The sequence below is a fragment of the Engraulis encrasicolus genome, chromosome 4 (genome assembly GCF_034702125.1).
Source record: "Engraulis encrasicolus isolate BLACKSEA-1 chromosome 4, IST_EnEncr_1.0, whole genome shotgun sequence".
NCBI lineage: Eukaryota > Metazoa > Chordata > Actinopteri > Clupeiformes > Engraulidae > Engraulis > Engraulis encrasicolus.
In genome coordinates this window covers 92,501-114,818 of record NC_085860.1, presented here as the reverse complement: position 1 = coordinate 114,818, position 22,318 = coordinate 92,501, and the positions used below count along the sequence as shown (strand labels likewise).

Sequence of the window (22,318 nt, the reverse complement as noted above, 5' to 3'; positions counted from 1 at the left end):
CACTATTGTTGTGTTTAAATGTCAGAGTTGGATGAAGGGGCTTTCTGAGATGAAAATAGTCATCTTGTGAACACAATCCAGACCATAGGGAACCTGGCACTCGAGGGCGAACACATTTTATCCAGAAAGATCTAACATTGTGTAACAACCAAACTAACTAACAAACAAATATATGCCAACATAGACACACCTCCTTTGTGATGGTAACAAAACGAACAAATAAATGCTAGCAAAAGCATGATGTACATGGTGGTGGTTAGAATAATGGTGTGAATCTAGAGGCCTTTGTCAATAACAATGCTGCAAGTGGTTGTTAGATTACAACAGTTGTTGTGTGATATGAACACAAGTTTGAAAATACGCCGAAGAAGACTTAGGGCGAAACGTCTCTCTGTCTGCCATGCTAACCCAGTATTAAAGATGGCCTCTCAACGTCATTTCATTAATATTGCTGTGTTCCCCATTGCTATTGAATCTGTTACGCGTTGGTCCTGTTTTAAAGAACGTTCTGGTTGCTTTGTTTCAAGCTGTTTTTGCAAGCTAGCAAGATGGCTTGTGGAGAAACGAGAGCGTGTTCCGGGTTTCTTGTGGAAATGCGTATCTGATTGTCTCACTCCTCCTGCTCTCATGGAAATGCGTCTCTGATTGGCTCAGTCCTCCTGTTCTCGGAGAGATTGTAATGGGAAACAGAGTTGCCACTTCCCCGGGTGGTACTGCACTATAGGGGCGCCAATGGAGGCGTGCAGGCTCCATTCAGGGCTGTGCTCTTTCTACAGCGACCCTTAGGCGAGCTGCAGACACGGAGCAACCAGAGTGGGTATGCTTTATGTATGAGGCTTTGTGCTGTGTGTGTATCTGAGAGTAGCAACCAGCTGGTAGCTAAGCTAAGCTAGGTTTCGGGCCACCAGACGTTGCTTGTTTTGAAAACAAGCAGAAAAAAATTACTCAAAATATTTTTAGAAAAATGGGTCGCCATAAACCTTTGTGGGCAACGCCTTCTTTCGACGTGACACAACACAGAAAGGCTTTCGTGATCACTCGTTTCTCTACATTATTTATATCAATTGGGAAACACCGGGAAACACAGCCAGGCGAGCCTTGCAAGTGAATTTAACTTGGGGTGACCGTCCGATTTTCAAAAGGAGTGAGTTATCAAAAGTTGGCCTTTAAAACTGCAAGAATTTCATCCAGGAGTGGGGCATTTTTTACTAAACATACTACACAAGTTTGAAAAGGGCAGAAAAATCATATCTCAGAAGAGTTAAATGACTGATATTCCTCTTATGACATTGCACACTCATTCTAGTCGCCTGCATCACTGTAAATTCTGGAAGTTGATTAAGTCCACAGAGGGAGCTGTTGAAATACCTACACTGCCTGAAGTATTAAATACATCTCAAGGTGAGGTTAAAGGGAAGGATAATATTATAAATGCATTTAATGAACATTTTAATATGGCGGCAGAGAAAGTTACATCTCACCTTCCGGTGGCAGGTAACCTTACTCTGCCTCAAAAAGAAATCTCATCCTGTTTTAATTTCGCAGCTATTACACCCTTCCAAGTGTATCAAGCACTGTCAAAATTAGATGTAAGAAAATCCACTGGTGCAGACAAAATTGAGCCCCTTTTTTTGAAGGCAGTAGCAAGTGTGATTGCCAGTCCTATAGCCTCAATATTTAATCTTAGCCTCACAAGTGGTGAAATTCCAAGGTCATGGAAATCAGCAATGGTTCTCCCGCTACTAAAAGGAGGTGACCCCTCATTGCCTGACAATTATCGGCCCATTTCTAGATTATCAGTAACTGCTAAAAATATTTGAGTCTTTAGTGAATGAACAGGTTAAAACATTATTTGACTGCAAATGAAATTTATCATCTACACAATCAGGATTCAGACAATATCACAGCACTATCACCGCCACTACTTTAGTTCCAATGACATAATCTCTGCCCTAGATAACAAGAGGTCCTGTGCAGCTCTTTTTGTTGATCTTTCTAAGGCATTTGACTGTGTAAATCATGACCTTCTGCTGCAACGACTACAACATATTGGTTTTAGTGACATGACACGGAAGTGGTTTTTGAATTATTTTATCTGGGAGAACCCAATGTGTAGCTGTTGACAATAGTAATTCTGCTCTGGTAGGGGTCAAAATGGGTGTGCCTCAAGGGTCAATTTTGGGGCCTATTTTGTTTACTATTTAATATAAATGACCTCTGTGTTGGTCTTGATTCAGCAAAGGTGCATCTGTATGCTGACGACACTGTTCTGTATACATCTGCCCCCTTCTGTAAATACTGCAGTTGAGACTCTTCAAACTGCTTTTAGTGTTTTGCAGACGTCTTTGCTAAGTCTGCGTTTGGTCCTAAATGCAAAGAAAACAAAGTACATGGTTTTCACGCGTACCCGCTCATCATTATCTAATGTTGACGTGTCCACTACTGATGGTACCCTTGCTAGAAAGGGTTAAAACATACAAGTACTTAGGGATTGGCTGATGAAAAGTTGAACTTTGAATCACATATTGACCATCTTCTTAAAAAGCTTAGACCAAAACTGGGTTTCCTCTTTCGTTTGAAAAAATGTTTTCCTTTTGCTGCTAGGACTAAGATTGGTCCAGCGTACATTTTTTACCCATCTTAGATTATGGTGACATATTATACATGCATGCGTCCACCTCTCTTCTAAAGAAGCTAGATGTAGTTTACCATGCGGCACTACGTTTTATTACAAACGCAAACATGAAAACACATCACTGCGCATTGTATGAAATGGTAACATGGACTTCACTATCACTTAGGAGGAAAAGCCATTTCCTCATTTTTATTGTGAAGGCATTGGTGGGTAAACTCCCATCATATATCAATTGTCTGGTGTCACGCCAAACCAGTTCCTATGGCACTAGGTCAGGAAATAAAATTATTTTAAATATTCCTACAGTGCGTACTGAATTAGGTAAGACTTCTTTTAGTTCATATGCCCCCCATGTTTGGAATAACCTCCAAAACACATTAAACTTGGCATCTGTGCCCTCTGTAGAGAGTTTTAAAAATCTTTTAAAAACAATTTTAATAGAGGAGTGTCACTGCTTTTAAACTCAGTTTTACAGAGGTTTTGTGTGTGTGTGTGTTTTTATGTCAGATTTTATTAGTTTGTTAGTTCTTACTGTTTAGTGCTTGATGTTCTTACTTGTTAGTCTTGTCCAGTGTCTATTTTGTTTGCCCCTATGTCTGATATGTCTTTTATCCTCACGTGTGCTTTAAAAAAAAAAAAAAAAAAATCTGTTTTTTTTATGTCATAATATACATGTGCCTCCACTGTCTTAATGCCGTCTTGGCCAGGACTCCCTGGAAGAAGAGGTTTCTACCTCAATGGGACCTTCCTGGTGAAATAAAGGTCAAATAAATAAAATAAAAATCACTTTTGTCTCTTGTTGGCAGCGACTCAATATGAAGTTAGTTACTTCCGTCGCTGGAATCGTTCAAATCGTGTCTGTTCTATTCGTGCCTTCGACTTATGGGATGGGACCAATGGGTTTCTTTTTATGCTCCTCTATGGCTTATTATCTGACTTACAGTATTGGACTAATGGGCTGTCGGACCAATGGTGTGAAAAGTTAGGGTCAGGGCCAGGAGTACAGTAGCTTTGGATACTATTTGAATAAATTCAATATTAGCACCGCTTGCCTCCTCAAAATGTGCTCAAAGGCACGTAGCCTATAGACTTAATCATGTAAGAGGAATGAGCAACAAGACCACTCTGTCATTAGCATGACATGAACTTGCACAGTGTGTTTTTGATGTGTTCATTTATCATTACCAAATGAACATCTACATATATGTCTGATATGACCTCAGAGGTGGAAAGAGTACAGAAAAAATGTACTCAAGTAAAAGTATTGTTACTTTGCCTAAATCCTACTCAAGTAAAAGTAAAAGTACCTTCACTTGAAATGTAGTTTCAGTAATAGCTTACAGTAGTTAGGCCTACTTAACTTTTATTTAGCTTTCCTCTCAAGAACTGATTTTTCTTGAATATTGTCCTCCATAACCTCCATAATCTCTTGCTTGGCACAAGCCATTACCACAACACATTGATCCAAGATAGGTGAGACAAGTATAATAGTGGAAATGCTGTGTGCAATCCTGCATAATCTTTCACATTGTTTTTATTATTTTGCATGCTATTTTGTCTCTCAGTCCAATATGTTTTGCTCACTACTCAGGCCAGGTTCCAGTGTAAATGAGTAATTTACAATAGGCTACTTGAGTAAATGTAATTACGGCAGTTACTTCCCATACTGTAAGCATCTGATGTACTATATGGTGCTGGAAAACTTAACATTCTTCAGAGTCAAGAAATCTCTACTCTATCTCACCTCTACTATTCTATATGCAGAATATTCCCACCCTGTGAACTATATGCGTAGAGTGTTGTGTCATGGCGTATCAGATCCTCCTTTTCATCGTCATGGAGTATTATTACGTCGGGGAGAGCAAGCAAAGGCTTTCACTTCCTCTGAACTTCCAGGTCTGGCTCCAGTCTTTTGCACACACACACACACACACACACACACACACACACACACACACACACACACACACACACACACACACACACACACACACACACACACACACACACACACACACACACACACAACATGTCAAAGGAAGGAGCTTTTCAGCCGAAACCTTTGGATTCTGATGCAAGAGGTAGTCATCTTCACTTAGTCATCTTAATTTAGCCTTTTCCCTCCCCTAGACCCTTTCCCTTAGAACAAGCCAGCGTGTCGGTTCTGCAATGAAACCTCAGAACATAATCCCCTCTGATATGACTGCTGAGTAGGACAAAACCAATGTCCGATGTTGGTGTTGGGTGGAAGATGTAATGTTTGATGTTGGTGTGAAATATGTTGAATGTTCATTTTAGGTCACAAATAAGATGTTGGTGTTACACGAAAAATATGCTGTTGAATCATGTATTTCAGAATGGTCAGATCAGTCTGGTGGGAAGTTTGGGGAAGCTATGAATTGTTTGCTTTACCTAGCAAGTTTGCACAGTGACCTCGCTCTGATGCTGTTATTATGACCTGCTGTGGCTTGATTGAATTATCAACTCATATTCCCTGATTATTTCTGGTTGAACCTGCTTTGCATGGATTCATTTTTAATTGTTTGACAAGACCACAATCTCCAATCATCACACGTCTCTTAGCCATTGACAATAAACAGTATGTGCAGGAGCCCAGCACAGTCATTTAACCACCAGTTTTTAGTTTTATTTTTTTATCACTGACAATCACAAAATGACGGGGAACTTATTTGCATTTACTACTGTACATTGTGAGGGAGAGAATCAGTTGGTTAGTCAGACCTGTCAGTCTCTTGGGTGCTTCTTTGGAGAGAGATTATCTGGAAGAGAAGTCAAGTGAATCAATCATGCACTAGCATCTGTTTGGTCTTGAAAATATTTGAACTTTCCAGGCTGTGAAATCCCTCTGACACATACAGTAACACATTTGCACACACGCACACACAGACACACAGACATACACGCACGCACGTATGCACGCACGCACACACACACACACACACAAACAAGTATGTAATCAGACACACATGAACCAAGTATGATATACATAAAAATGAGCACAATTTATAGCCAAAATGGCTAATAGATGTTGATCTTACTAGCCAAACACACAATAACCAATGGGTCAAAGTGGCTAGTAAGTTGGTCTTTTCTACCAGCCAAACTGAAATTTCACCAGCATTTGGCCAGTTAGCTGGTGTTAATTTAGAGCCCTGAAAGTAAGATACCGTCACACCTCACACACTTTCACGCGCGCGCACACACACACACACACACACACACACACACACACACACACACACACACACACACACACACACACATACACACACACACACACACACACACACACACACACACACACACACACACACACACACACACACACACACACATCACACATGCAGGGCAAAGACAGTGAGGCATCAGACAGAGGGAAGCTGTATATAGTATCTTTAATTTGTAAGGCAGAATAACAGAAGCCATTCATCTAGACCGCGGAGCAAAAAGGCTGTGCCGTGCCCTCTGCCGATCAGTGCCCAGTGCCACCATGCCACCGAGCTTCAATAGAATGCTTTACGTCTCCAAAGTAAACAAAAAATGGAAGAAAAGAATTATTAAACAAGAATTGTTTATACAAAAAACATACCAATTGTCAATATTTCATCAAAATTGACAAAGTTTGAAAAAGGCAAAAAAAAGATGCTGAAAGAAAATGTGTGTGTGTGTGTCAGAGTTGAGAGGAGAGGTGCAGAGAGGAGCTTCGTGGTTTAAACACTGCATGCATTGCAACAGCAGTCCCCCTCTCTACCTCGGGCCTTTGAAATACATTTGAACTCTGACCCCTAATCCTGTGGTATCACTGTTAGACTCATTGGACATGTTGTGTATCCATGTCTATGTATATAGTCTTCTGAAAGGGCCCCCGCTCAATAAATACTGGCCCCCCTCTCTACCTAAACCTGGGAAAATTGACCACTTTGCCCTACCCCTGTCAGCTTCCTTGTACATGTCAGTGGTTAGACTGCCAAAGGTTCTACTCAGTCTAACTACCTACCAAAGATGATAGACATGTAGGGCAAGATACATTACGCCATGGTATTGTAAGTCCTGTGGTGATGTGTGATGTTGGACTAGCAAGGGTTCCATTCTAATCTAGCTAACTACAGCCTACAGGAGCTTCACTCATTTGTTCCTTGAGAAAGCACAAAGATAAAATGTCTACCAATATTAAGAAAGACAATAATAATAATCATAATAATAATAATAATCATGATAATTATAACTCTAATAGCAATAAGGTAATAATAATAATAATAGTACATATTTATATTTTAGAAACAATTCGGGTTAAGTATAAAAAGCGTTCAGCCTGCAGGCCAGGAGACAGCTCTGCTACAGGGCATGAAAGAGCAGGGAGAGGAAAAACAAGACATCGGTCAGGCATCGTCTTTGACCAAGAGCACACAAATGTGTTTGTGTGTGTATATGTCTGTGTGCGTGCGTACATGTGTGTGAATGTGAGAGTACGTATGTGTATGTAAACATCTTCAATTCAGTCTTCAACATTGAGTAGTAGACAATGAATCAACACTACAACAGTTTAGTGCCAGGTCCGGTTGGCTGAGGACTTCGATGAGACCCCCCTGCAGGCGGCCTATGTAGAGTAAAGAACGTAGTGTGGCCCCCTGGAGTCTTTGTGGAGCAGTGTGGGGCCCCTGGAGTCTGTGGTGCGGCCCCTGATTCATATGTGGACCATATGTCCAGGACCCCCTGGATCCTACAGTATTTGGACCAGTGATTGAATTGGGCCTGGGCTGTGCTGTGCTGTGCTGGGCTAAGTCCCAGTGCATATGCTCATCATGCCGTTATGATCAACATCAACTTTCTCATACTTAATGATCAAAAATAGATTGTACGGAAGGGCCTCTCCGCCTCGCACTTTATTGGAGATTGGAGCCCTGGAGTCACACATACTGCACATACGTATACAGCGTGTATACAGTTGTCTGGGTGAAGCCATGTGTCTGGGTGTGTGGAAGTGTGAGAGATGTAGTGTCTTAGCATGCAGGTGCAGTTCTGTCATTTCTGTACTGAAATGGGAACAGGGTCTGAGGGTCTGTTGTTTGTGTGTGTGTGTGTATGAATAGTTCAGACTGGCATTTGACATGCAGACAGTTTCCATGACAGCATTATTATTATTATCATCATTATTATTATTATTATTATCATGGGGTGCAGATGACATGCATGTCGGCGATGGTGACCAGAGCTCTGAGGTGGGTGAAGATGGTCGACGACCCCCCCGTGGGTCCTGTGTATATGTCAGGAGTAGGGAGAGAGGATGGATTGAGTTGGGTGGAGGCGGAAAGGCAGATGAAAAGGTGGATAGTGCCGTGGGTAGCAGGGGGGATGAACAGTAGATTGGGGGCATGCCCACTGCCAGCTTCCGTTTGGACCAGGACAAAAAAATGTTTGAAAATTCTCTCTTACAATAATGCACAGCATGTAATGGGGGACCCAATTCTGGACAACCCTCCCCAAGCCAGGGAGAGTGTTAAGTAGGGGGGCGGTAAGTAGAGTAAGGGGTAGTATCCAGGTAGGGAGGGATAGGGTGAGGTGTCAGGTAAGGGGCTAGATGGGGTAGTATGCAGGTAGAGAGGGGTTAGCGGTAGGGTTAGGGTTCAAATGAAGGGGCCCACGGTCCCACCTCACCGTCAGACTCTCATGCTTCCCATACCGCACACACAGGCAGCGTTTGAAGGAGGGGGGTTGGTATAAACTCCATTAAAAGGCCAAGACATACAGAAGTAGAAACTCGAGCATACTTTTAAGAAAGACATAGAAAAAAGACACATTAGCCAAGCAGGGTACCGTAGTTACCCCTCTCCACCCTAGAGACAGGTCTGGGAGTTACTCCCCTCACCCTCTCCCATGGCTTAAGTGGTTACCCCTGACACCTTTCCATGGCCGAGGAGGGTTCAGCTGGGGCAGGTAGTTTCCCTGTCCCCTCAACTGCTATAGGGGCAAAGATCAGCTGCCACCCCCGCTAAGAGTGCAGTTACTCTCCTCTGGCCTGCTCTTCCCATACACTCATACTCTATTTCATTCATACTGGGGGGGACGATCGACTCTCATTGACGATTGAAATGTGCGCCACCCTCCCTCATTCCTCCCCCGTGCGCTGATTGGCTGGTTGACCAAACCAACCCCCCCTCCCAGAACTCCTTGGCCAGACGTAACGTGGAGGGAGATCTTTTTTTTTTTGACTGAACCGCTTACGTCTGGCAAGGCAAGGCTAGTTATCGGCCACCTACAGTAACCCCTGTCATGACTAAGATCACACACAGAGGCCCCAGGGAGATGCACAACTCCTCTGCCCTTCTCTCATCCTGTCCTGAAGACACAATAATAAGAACAGATGGCTGAAAAAAAGAGAGAGAGAGAGAGAAAGAGAGAGAGAGAAAGAGAGAGAGAGAGAGAGAGAGAGAGAGAGAGAGAGAGAGAGAGAGAGAGAGAGAGAGACCTGACTAACGGGTCCATAGAGTAAAGTACAGGAAATCAGCCATTTATATAAACTATTACTATTTTTTTGTTTGTTTTTAAAAATTCCATACAGATATGAGATCCAAAACGATCACATGTTCAACAAAGTCCCAAAGAAAGAGTCTCCATGAGGATGCACTAAGAAGGCAGTGTGTGTGTGTGTGTGTGTGTGTGTGTGTGTGTGTGTGTGTGTGTGTGTGTGTGTGTGTGTGTGTGTGTGTGTGTGTGTGTGTGTGTGTGTGTGTGTGTGTGTAAGCATGTTGTTCCTTCTCTTGTCTTCATTTGCCATTCTTTCTCTTCTTCTTCCACTACTTAACTTCATTTTGTCCTTCTTGAATTTCCCTTCTCTCTCCTTCTTTGAATGGTCTATCTCTCCTGTATTGTGGATCAGAGTGTGTGTGTGTGTGTGTGTGTGTGTGTGTGTGTGTGTGTGTGTGTGTGTGTGTGTGTGTGTGTGTGTCTAGGGCTCCTCTTCCCCTGTAGCGACGCCCAGCCTCATGGCGACAGACAGGTGATCTGTGAGACCGGACAGCTGCGTGATGAAGCTGAACTCCTCAATGTCCTGCACACAGGGGCAGACAAAAGCACAGGCCACACATCCCTCTTAAGTTATATTGTACGCAGATCCCGCAATTTACAATAATTAGTACATCATCACTCATCATGCATTACATTACAGTGCATTACATCTCATGCATGTAGGTCCTTTATGCAAATAGTTTAGCTGTAAGACGCTCAGCATCTTCTTTGAATGAACTTCCCTCTTCATTCCAACAAGCATCTTATGCTTCATATGCCCAGGTCGCATTTTATCCCCAACAATGACCAATTTACTGTAGGTGGCGTAGTTGTGTACATGAATGTTTGACAGGCCGTGCCCTCCTAGTGACGCAACAGCTTCAGCGTTGCTACGAGTCAGGTCAAGAGCAATGCAAGTAACTTTCTGAGTTCCCGCAAATACGGGAACTCCTCCCTCTTTGTTGGTAGGCAAACAATCATTAGCAAACCAAGGGAGGCCGTTTGGAAAATGCCGTTTTGGAAATTTTAATTGTTATGCTCTTGGTCAGACCAAGTCTTGAAGAGATTTGAAAGTCGATGATAATCATGCTACGTACATGAATGTGGCTTTGAGAGCAGTGCAAGTATGTATGCATCATTTATAAGGCATGTTGAGGAGCACTGGAGTTCAGTATGTTGGGGTATTGTGAGTATAATGATTACACTGGCTGATACCTGACCCAGGGCACTGGGATGGTTAAGTACACCTTGCCAATGCCTAGCCTGCCTGTGGCATCGGGCTCGACTGGCAAACCACTCATAGACAGGGAATGTCAAAGGCTGGATTGTCAAGTGTCTTTCAAATTGCCTTTTTGCGCTACCAGACAGCAACAATCAATCTGTGCTATGATTCTGGTGGCATGTGCTGCATAGCCTTCTTTGTTTTTCATTCGTTTCCCAGATTTAATCGAGCAAAATGAAAGGCTAGGAATAGACAGGCTAGCCGGACTGACTAGACTACAAAATTCAAAGGCAGTACGTACAGTTCTATCCTATCCTATCCTATCCTGTCCTGTCCTGTCCTGTCCTGTCCTGTCCTATCATGTCATGTCATGTCATGTCATGTCATCATGTCATATCCTATCATATCCTATCATATCCTACCATATCATATCATATCATATCATATCATATCATATCATATCATATCATATCACATCATATCATATCGTATAATATCATATTTCATCCTATCCTATCCTACTTTATCTTATCCTATGTTGTGTAACCTATTATGTCAAATGAGTCAATAAACCCTATGGCTTGGCATTGTACTGGCCACTGTTTTGCTTACAAAGGTTAAGCATTGTTGGGGAAATATTGCACATGCTGCCATTTCATAACATTTTCCATATTCATAACAAACCAATGACTACCCACACTGACAGACAGAGGGCACTAGTGGTTAACTGGCTGATGAGCTCCCATCTGCTGCCATCTCTCTCTCTCTCTCTCTCTCTCTCTCTCTCTCTCTCTCTCTCTCTCTCTCTCTCTCTCTCTCTCTCTCTCTCTCTCTCTCTCTCTCTCTCCCTCTCCTACCTCTTCATCCCTCTACAGGCCTAATCACTCTGTAAGTACCACAAGCGCTCAGACACAGATTACAATGAGGGCTCGGCTTGACAGAGCTCTTTTTTCCCCCCTAAAAAACAGAGCTCATTTTTTTTCTTTATTCTGAGCTCTGGAAAGGTGTGCACCCACAATCTTCCTGAGTCAGTATGGAACCTCCTCAATGAACCTCCTCGTCTTTTAAAAACAACTTTAATAGAGGAGTGTTACTGTTTTTAAGGGGCATTCCATCGGTGGAGACAGGAATATGTATTGAAAGTGGGTCATATATGTAGTAGAATAGTAGTATACATTTCTAATTTGGTGCCTTCTTGGCACCAATGACCTTTTAGTGCTTGTGGATTTGTGACAACAATCCCCATAATGCATTGCAATGCTCAAGTTCCACAGGCCACACCCAGCCCAGGCAGCTCTGCCAGTGACTAGGCTCGTTTGCAACCACGCAGCAAAAGATTTGATCAAAACGTGATTTGCTTGGTCATAAAAAGGAGGGGATAACTGCGTCGCAACCAAGCTGGACACATCAGGACGACGAGATTTCAACAGCGGCAAAGAAGGTGGATCTATAGGTCTGTGGGTGGATCTACCTATTTTGACAGCGGGTGTACCAGGGCGCCCTCTCGTGGAATTAAATAATCATGGCGCTAATTCCATGACGTGCTTACCATCGTCGGCACATGCTTGGGAAATGCGAGACTCTCTCTGCTCCTCGGAGAGAAATCGGGTGGTCTTGTGGTAGAGATACAGGTTACCACTCAGTGAATTATGGTACAAGTCTTGTGTGATGATTTGGCTTCACTTCCATGTAATAATTCAGTTAATTAGTACTCACTTTAGGCTATTCATTTTGTGTTTTGGGACCAACGTCGTCATTCAGATAGGACAGTTTTAAAATTACTTAACAGCGCCAACCCATGCTGCGAGGATTGAACCCAGGTGTTCAATATGTAGCTTTACCATGGCGCGCCAACCACAAAGGCTACTCTCTTTCGTGCACTTTCATACATAAAAGACAAGATAAGTCTCTCGCAACTGGTCTGTTTCCACATTAACCATCAGCAACTAAAGACTCCCCGTGTTTCGGTGCAGTTTCGAACCGGGGACCTCATGAATGGAAGTCAGGCGCGCAACCACTACTCTAACCGTCGAGCAGGCGGCCCGCAGAATAGTACTGGTTTTGTAACCTACGGCATACACTCCTAACGTGGCGAAGATGGAGCATCTGACGACAGCGTGGTTTGTTTCTTTTTTTTTCCTGTTGTAAGTGGGTTGTGCGACCATACATATGGATGATACCACTCTGAGTATGCTGCATTTGTGCATGAAATGCATTTCAGCATGTAGAAAATGAAGCACGTTCAACTACACACACGTGAATCACATGAGCTATGAACACCAATCACGGCAGATTCCTCACATCATGGAGGAGGTCTTCTTGCCCGGCAGTAGCTTTCTGCTACTGCGGAGTTGCTTGACAAAACTTTTGTTCCCGCGATGGTTCAACGCCATGTGACACGACTGCCGCGCAGAGGTCACTCCCTTCAACTGCGTCGTGTACGGCAAATTCTAACCATGATGCTTCACGTGGACACACTGAGCATGCTCGCTGCCTAGCAAATTTTCAACTTCGTCAAAATTACGCCATCACGAACGCCCTTACTTACTGGAGCTTCAATGCCAGTGATTTTAAAAGCACTGGCACACGGATCTGTGATAGGTCTGTTAGAGCATTAGGTCTAACCCCCTATGGGCGGGGTTGAAAGGGTGGGAAAAAGGCTTGTAGCAAAGAAAGTAGATCTAACAAGAAGCGTCATTTTGTTTCTTTTCCGGTATCCACTTTATGTCGGGTGAACGCCCCTTTAGGAGACCTTCGGTTAGGAGACCTTCGGAGTCCTGAGGTTGAGAATCAATGAAGTCCCCTTAGCGCTGTAGATGGCGGTAGCACCCGTCGTGTGCAAACACCACGAAAAGAGAAGAAGAAGGAGGGACAACGCCCCCTTAGGAGACCGAATTTTGAGCACTCGCTTTTGCATTGAGTGGGCGTGTTTCGAGTCCTCTTTATTAAATATCCAACCTCTTTGCTTGTAGTCTCAACAGAAATCCACCTCTCTTACACTTCCTCCTACAATGATGCAAAATGACGATTTTTACATCATTGTAGAAGGAAGTGTTAAGAGGTGAATACTGATTTCTCCTGTCTGAGGGGGAATTGAGAGAGTGGAGGGGAGTGTCCCTTTAATCTATTTTTTTTACTGCGTTGTTATGTCATTCTATGTCAGTTCAGTGTTGTGGTCCCCTGTATTCTTGTCTGTTGTTTTTTACTGCTTAGTTCTCGCCTGCCTTGCTTACTAGCCTTTGTCTAGTGTCTATCTGATTGGACCCATGTCTGATATGTGTATGGCTTATTCATACCTCAATGGGACATTCCTGTTTAAATTTAAAAAATGAAATAAAATGAAAGGTCCCCTCACTCAGTATCCCAGTCAGCAGGGAATAGGTAGCCCCCCCCTTTCAGTATTTGAGCCAGTACCTGACTTTGCACCTCACCTAGTACTAGGGAACCTGTGCAGGGATAGTTCCCATAGCTCCCACAGGATAGTTCCCTGAATCAGAAGGAACATCTGGACCTTCAGTTCCCACTGTGAATAAGAATAGCTGAACTGTCAGCCCTGAGTGCGTGGGAATCTCCAGTACAGTATGCCGGTAGCTCTCTGAGCCAGTGAAAGCCCCAGCACAATTAGTTCATTTCTAGTTCCCATTAGTTCTCCATTTGTAGATATTTTGTATATTAATCATGCATCACTCTCTGTATACCGTCACTGAGTCAGTCTGTGAGTGGGAACATGTACCACAATAGTTCCTTTAGACAGTCACTGCTTGTTGCCAACCTCTAAATCGGTACTTCACTGAGTCAGGCTCTAGTGAGTGGGGACCTCTCTACTGACAGTTCCTAATGGTCAGTCTCGGCATCCTGTGAACCTCTACGCTGGTACTTTCCTGACTCAGTCTCTCCCCCCTTGATCTGTTCTCTTCTGAGTCAGGCTCCATCCCCCACAGTCTCACTTTCAGTTCCCTCTTTAGACAGAGACCGGGTTCCATCTCAGAGCAAGAAACTCCCTCTGTTTCTAGCTCTGTTCTAATGAAAAAAAACAATTAGTACTTTTTGAGAGGTTTCTTCTCACTGTGGATCTATAGCCTATCCCACATGTATCAATATGTATTGTAGTATTATGTTCTTACGCTATAGGCCTACATACTGTACATACCTACATTGCACTGGCACCCCGCACAATGCCCCCTCCAGCACCCCACCCCCAACCATGGCCCCACCACCACAAGAATAGATTGCAAAATCCACAAAATAAATGCCTATAACAGCCGATAAAACCACAAATTCTAAGTTATTAAGGCAAGAGGGTGTAACAGCACAGAAATGGCACATTACGTAATAGCGCCAATTGGCGGGGGCGGAGTTTCGTCGATGGTGCCGCCCTCTCGGATGCCACCCCTGGCAATTGCCCGGTTGACCCGCTCCTAAGACCCCAACATACCTAACCCTAACCCACCCTATACCCAAGACATGTTGCATGCTGACTGGTACATACTGTACTTTGTTAAACTGTGCCTTTAATGGATGCATACACTGTAACAAATAGCTGTTTATTTACGGCAATTCTGCAACAGCATTCTACTGTTTTTCGAAAAAACAGACAACTACTGTGAAAATATTACTTTTAGTCACATATTGAGCATAAACAGTAAGTACTGCACAATAGCAGTATTCACCGTTGTGGAAAAAACTAGAGATGCACCGGATCCTGATTTTTAGGATCCTGCCGGATACCAGATCCACTGAATAAGATCCTGCCGGATCCGGAACCGGATACCGGATCCTACAAAAGGGTTGAAACATATAGTCTACTCGCACACGTGGGCCCTTTTTATTACGTTGGCGCAAACTATTTTTTAGACTCATTGGCTTATCGCCACACTGCCTGCAATAGCCGCTTCCAAAGGGATTTCACTCCATGCAGTGATTGGGGTTGTGAAAGACTGAAAAGCCTAGGCTAGACATGCACCAGACCCTGATTTTTAGGTAACATGCCGGATACCGGATCCACTGCTTAAGATCCTGCCGGACCCGGACCCTGTGAAAAACTCTATTATCCTGACGGATCCGGAACCGGAACCGGATCCGGTGCATCTCTAGAAAATAACAAGTTATTTTAGGCAGCACCATTGAAACCCATTCATCCTCCACTTGTCCGTGATCACCATCAAACTTCAATACCACCTGAAGAACTGAAGTCATTCTGACTGGTTAAAGATTATCTGATACTATCAAGCATGATGAAACAATTTCTAAGGAAACTACAATACTTAAAAAGTGCTTGATGCAGCAAAGTGTGAGTAGCACATGCATTTTGATAGTGATGAAAGTGTGAATGGCTGAAACATTTTCAGAACTTGTAAGACTCTTGCAACAAGCAGCCCCATCTAAACCAATCTGCTAATCAGTGCCTGGCCTCACCTGAGTAGGGCTGTTATGCCATTATTCAATTACGGGCGTCACCTGCCAAGGGCCTGATGACTCTGGTCACATGGTACTCTTGCACCTGTATATAAATCTGGACTATCAACACTTCAGTTGCTTGCCTGCCTTCTGGCTGGCCTGCATGGCACAGCATAGCACTTGTTTGCCTACAATCTTGCCTACAAGCTTGCTTACATGCTTGCACACTTTCCTCTTTGTGAAAGCTTGCTGTATGTGGCATCATTTGTGGCATTGTTGCATATAATGTGCCTGCTGCAAATTAGGCATTGCTTTGAGAGCTAGCTTGTAGTGCTGCTTGTTTGCTGTGCTACTTGGTGCAAAATATTTTTTTAAAGACTGACCAATGCTATATTCATCATTGGCTCATCAAGAGATACAGTAAAAAGCCCACCTTGCACACTATCATTGTAACATAGCACTGCGTACTCTGAAATTTTATTCATGCCCACACTTTCAAAGGACCACCGCAAACCATTTTCTCAATACAGCATTGCGCCATAGTATCATGCTCAAGGCACTCCAGTCATGGTGAACGATGGGAAGGTGGGGTGGTAACATGGCCAGGGTACCACAGTTATGGAGAATGATGGGTGGGGTAGGAAGTTGCCATGGCCATATTCATGAATACAACTATGACCCAGTATTTGCCTGTCATCATACAGTACAATTCAACTTTTTAACTGAAATGTACTGTTATTTTTCTGTAGAGTACTGTTATTTAACAGTTCAATTACTGTTGAAAAAATGTTATATACTGTGATACATTAAACAGCAATGAGCTGTATTTGATTTTTGGTGTGAAATAACAGTAGAATTACAGGTAAATATAATTGCCAGTAACTGCCGTTATTTTGCAGGGAAATTTTCTTACAGTGTAGTTAAAGTTACAGAGAGGGTAAAATAAAATGCATACAAATAATAAATACATGTAGGGTAATACAAGCAAAAAAAATATGATGTAAGCAAGGCTTAACATTTTTCATCACCAGCCAAAATGGCTAATAGATATTTATTACTAGTCAAACACTCACCAATGGCTCGAAGTGGCTAGTAAGTTTTTTCTACCATCCAAATTTCACCAGCATTTGGCCAGTTGGCTGGAGTTAATTTAGAGCCCTGGCAAAAAGAATAGCCTAAAAGATTTGCACACATACCACTTTCCAGTTTGGCTGTACGCCGTCCTCGCGGTACAGGATATAGTCGATCCTCCGGCCGTTGCCTTTGAGAGGTATCTTGCGGCCCTTCTGACTGTGGCACTGGTTTTTGCTTTTGGGGTAGACTAAGTACTCTTTCCTCGCCTCCTCATTCTCCATCACCCTGTATCCAAGCACACATTATAATGAACACATTGGAACTCCACAGGACTGTGCTGATCACAACTACTTTATCATCACTTCCTGTGGTCATGCTACAGTTCAATGTACAGTACATAGCCTATACTGGTTGATATTGGTAATGCCAATTTTGATCAGGGTTGCCAGATGTGTCTGATGATTTCAATCCCAAATTCCACCACCTGGAATATACCGCCCAATTTGAACCAAATTGTATTCATTTCTATAGTCATAACTCTACAGAAAGGCCGCTCAATGCCCTTTTTTTTACCCGCAGACGGTCATCCTAAACAGCCCAATTGGATGGGAAAGCGCCCAATCTGGCAACACTGATTTTGATATTGGGAGGGAAAGTGGAAAACAGCGATCCTAGCGGTTACATTCCAAACACCAGGGCGATCCTCCTATTGTCATTGTTCTATGTTGTCTCTCATTGTCCTGTTGTTTCCCCCCTGTATGTCTGTGTTATCTACATGTTTTCTCATTTGTAAAGCGACTTTGAGTATCATGAAAAGCGTTATATAAAACTTGTGTATTATTATTATTATTATTATTATTATTATTATTATTATTATTATTATTATTATTATTATTTAACTCCCATAGACAAGTTTTTTTTTTAAATCCCACAAAGATATGACGCTGAACTTGCACACCAGACACATGTTTCAGCTTACACAATAGGTAGGATGAACTACTACCTGTGAAAATCTTGAGTAATTTTTTGCCCTTTTAAGAAAAATAGAAATTGTGACAATTTGGTCGGAAACGGACTACAGCTCCCAGCATGCTGTGCTTCGCGCCTCATTGACAACACAGAGAATTCACATTCTTGTAAACCTGTGAGTTCCAGATTGGCGTCTTACTACATATATACACTTGATTAGTTTGGTTTGGTTTTAGCTTCTCTAGTAGATATGATGGCTTCTGTGGTGACGAGTAACCACCTCTTTGGCTAATGTTTGGCTATGCTAATTACATGGAGTAAACACGTCACACATGCGAGTCAGTGTAGTTCTGTATTAGCTTTTTAAAGAATATTAAAATCAGTTCGGAACAGTTAAAAAACGAACATTTTATCACCTGAATTGATAAAACGGGCCAACATGCATATTATATGACAGCCACTACTCCTACTTCGTCACCAGGGCCGAGATGTAATTTTTAAAAGAAAAAAACCCATTCATTTGATGAAGAGGCTCGGAACGTTGCCAGCAGGGGGTGATGAGATTACTTTCCCCTCCCTATTAGTCACCATGTCACATATGGCTGACAAATTAGGAATCAATAAAAGAATAAATAAAGAGTCATAGTAGAGTTGTTTTAGTAGAGTGGCATTACAGTGGAAAGTTTGAAACTAACTAATGTTAACAAAATGATTAATTGTTTGTTTAGAACTGCCAACTGTACTCAATGTAGAAACTTGAATGAACTTGAATGAACTTTGAATGAACACAATAAAGTATTAAAAAAAAATAATAATAAATAAAATAAAAATGTAGAAAGTTGAACATAACAAATACTGACTCTACATTAGTGATTTTGGGGTGGCCTTACTTTTGGAGACTTTCTGGTGAGCCGACCTCCTCATCATAAAGCCCATCTGTGTCCAGTAGGGTACCTGTGCAGAGACACCAAACACACGCTCCCATAAGCCCATCTCATGACATAACATTACAGTAAGCAGAGACATTTGCAACATGTGAATGAGTGTGAGTAGTGTGTGTGTGTGTGTGTGTGTGTGTGTGTGTGTGTGTGTGTGTGTGTGTGTGTGTGTGTGTGTGTGTGTGTGTGTGTGTGTGTGTGTGTGTGTGTGCTCTGTTCTGTGGACATCTGCAACATGTGAGTTAGTGTGAGTACAATTAGATTCTAATGGATCTACAGAAAGTCCTAATCAGGTTCGTACCAACACGTACAATGACACAGCCTCTCAGTGTTTCCTCCCCCTTTCCCCATTTCCCTTTCTATTCTCTCTCCTTTTATTCAGTTCGGTTCTCTTCTTTACTCCCTCCTTCTCTCCTATGTTCCACCTCCACTCGCGCCCTTTACCTCCTCTCTTCTCTTCTCTTCTCTTCTCTTCTCTTCTCTTCTCTTCTCTTCTCTTCTCTTCTCTTCTCTTTTCTCCCTCTCCTCTTCCCCCTGTTTCCCCCGCTTACTGCCAAGTCTCCCCCTTGTTTGCTATGCTAGTGTGCCGTGCACTCTGCCTAATTAACAGAGTTATTAATTGGATGCTGTTCAAATGCTAAGTGTGCATCTGGATCTGGAGCTGGGCTTCATGCTTTCTCTTTGTGCTCCACCATAACCAGCTGTACAGAAAACAAATGTGCACTGCGGAAGACAAAGAAATCCCACCACCATGCCCACTTAACCACACTTTTGTTCCCTGCCCAAATCCCACTGGCCAGTTTGTCAAATTAACTGCCACAAAAAAAGAACGTCAAAACAATGACAAAAAAGATAAATAGACAAACCTGCTTCATTTTCAAACACGTTGAACAGAGTAGGGGAAAGTACAATGTGCATAGCAGCGCTACTTCCAACTTTTATAAGGTACGCTAACAGATATGTAACATGCAAGCATAGAGTAAGTATATTCTTGTTTAAAATGTTGCTTAATGCGATTGCAGCATTATCAGGCTGAATAGAATTGGGAGAAGCACGTTGTGCATACCACTGCCCTCCTATTTTCGTCACCTCATTTAACACAACAGCTTATGTTAATATGAGCAAGTTCCTTTTCAGCAACGATGCCTTAAGGATTTGCATGTTCATTTTGTGGCTTAGTAATAATTGATAAGATGATCTATTTACCTACTTTGTCACTTTTGCTAGTTTTTGGACCTGCTGAACTTGTGTTGAAATTGGAAGGAGATAGGATGGGGCAGCTGGCCAAGTTAAGTCAGCAGCAGGCTGGTGCGCTGCGCTGCGGTGGATCCCCAGAGCCACCCCCCCCCCCCCCCACACACACACACACACTTCGGGGCCCTTCCTAGGGCTACATTATTGATTACTTTTGCTGAGGAATCAAAGATTTATGTGTGGTGAAGCTCCATGCCCGAACAGAACAGAGCACAACAGAACAATGTTGTGCTGCCAGGCCAGCCAGCGGGAGGGAAACTCGCTGCTGGGATACGGAGCATGCCTCTACCTCGGCTCTCACTTACTTCCCGTGACACCGCCACCTCATAAAAGCATTCAAATATAAAAAAAGCAGCGCCTGTTTTCTTTTTTTTTTCAAACAAGCTATAAAACGGCCTTTTGTCTTATGGTTTGCCAACATCCTGGTATCTGGCAATATTCACTCTCAAAAATATCTCTGTTCTGTGGATGTTGATACAGTATGCTATGTAAAGTTGTATTGTATCATCATTTAACAAACAGCTACACCATAATAATAATAATAATAATAATAATATTATTTAACAAACAGCTACACCATAACTGTATCTACACGAGAATGCTCATAATCCAGGGAGCATAAACCAGGACTATTTCCAGGGCTTTAACCAAAATTATCTTAATTATTTCATGCTACTTGATGCCATTGTGCTCAGTAAGGTCCACCTTTAAATTGACATCCAGACCAGGCAGGCTGAGATCCGAGGTCAAATGGCATAGCCCATCACTAGGTGCAGGATTGATGAACGAGCCCACCACCAAGCTGAGGCCCAGGAGGTTACAGATCCCAAGGGGCCAAGACACACTGCATTGTTCCTTCATCCAGGGCCTCCGTACACCAGGTGCATAGTGTATGTAGTATGTCATCGGTCTATGTACTGTATGTGGCGGGTCCGGGTGAAATGAATCCCCCCCACCAGAGCACCCCCTTTTGTTGCACATGCACAGCTACAGCAGAAAACATTGTTATAACAGACGAGAAGAATACGACACAAAGCTACAGTAGCCTAGAGAGAAATATACATTTACAGCTACAATAGGCACCCTCTCTTAGGATAGCTGCCATACTGTCTTTCAGATTGGAACGATTGTGCCCAAGTGCTTGTGGCCTTGTGATGATGTCACAACACGTCATTGATGACATAAGTTTAATTCAATATCTCGCAAAAGTGCAATTGAAAGGTCATATTCTCATTTGCAATCAGGACCTTGTAAGGGGAGAAGTCCCCCAAAAGTTGTTGTGGCTAGGTAGACAGTGGGGAAACTTTATTGAACTTTATTATCTTTATTGAAACTTTATTGTCTTTATTGTATCTCCACAGAGGCGGGGCGTCACGTGAAGCGTGTGGCCAAAGAATTGTCTATTAGAGTAAGATACACCAAAGCACCACAAGTTCTGTCTCCTAAGGGAGCGTTGTCCCCTTGCATGAGAGCTGCGCTACCGCCATCTACAGTACTAAGGGAACTCCATTTATTCGGGAAAGACACATCCAGGAAAGTATGGGCTTGATGTAGGCTATCTTACTCTAATAGGAGGATCTTTGGGGAGGCCAAAAGCACAGGTCGAGGATGGGAGTTTGGGTTACACTTTACTGGACGTGTTGCCGCATAACACATTCATAGCAGCTGTTATACACTTTGCATGAAGGATTCATTACGGTTTCGTAAGACATTCAAAGCAAACCTTTCATAAACATGGCCGACAAAAGGACAGCGACTTGTCAAAATAAAAGTTTCATTTAACCCCCTCATCTAACCCGCAATGCTGCTTTGTTTTTCACTTTTATTTTGAAGTTGCCGCCCTTTCATCTGCCATGTTCATTAAAGTTTTGGCATGAACGTCTAATAAAACAGTCATGAATGCTCCATGCAAGTGTATAAAAGCTGTTATGAAGGTGTTATGCTGGGACATGTCAAGTAAAGTGTTACCAGAGTATATAGTTACACTCATTTTTATATACATATACTGTACAGTGTTTAGCTTTGTTAGTCAGTGTCTGTCTGTAGTCCTCCCTGTTCACTTGTTCAGTGTTTGTCTTGTTCCATGTATTTGTGGAAAAAAAACAATAACAAGTAAATTACAAAAAAAAAGAGTTTGCGAGGCTGGACTTACCCAGTGCCCAGGGCTTGTCCTCCCCTGGCCCCATCCTGCACGGGTCCTTATACTGCGTAAAGAGCACATGCTGTTGCTCAAGCTTATCCTCTGAGGTGGAGATGGTCCAGGAGATGAGATGCATGGACACACACACACGCACGCACGCACGC

General features: G+C 42.9%; 1 protein-coding gene across 1 annotated transcript in view; it reads right to left on the bottom strand.

The window, feature by feature from the left end:
* Positions 1–6,040: 6,040 nt before the first annotated feature.
* The window catches only part of smpd3 (sphingomyelin phosphodiesterase 3), a 63,294-nt gene continuing 47,016 nt past the window's right edge, over positions 6,041–22,318 (bottom strand). The window contains exons 6-9 of the mRNA XM_063196398.1: positions 22,167–22,256; positions 18,713–18,776; positions 16,976–17,138; positions 6,041–9,704 (exon numbers count right to left, since the gene is read on the bottom strand). Coding sequence (XP_063052468.1) covers positions 9,603–9,704; positions 16,976–17,138; positions 18,713–18,776; positions 22,167–22,256 — 419 coding nt within the window. The 3' untranslated portion in view covers positions 6,041–9,602. The remainder of the gene's footprint in view (positions 9,705–16,975; positions 17,139–18,712; positions 18,777–22,166; positions 22,257–22,318) is intronic.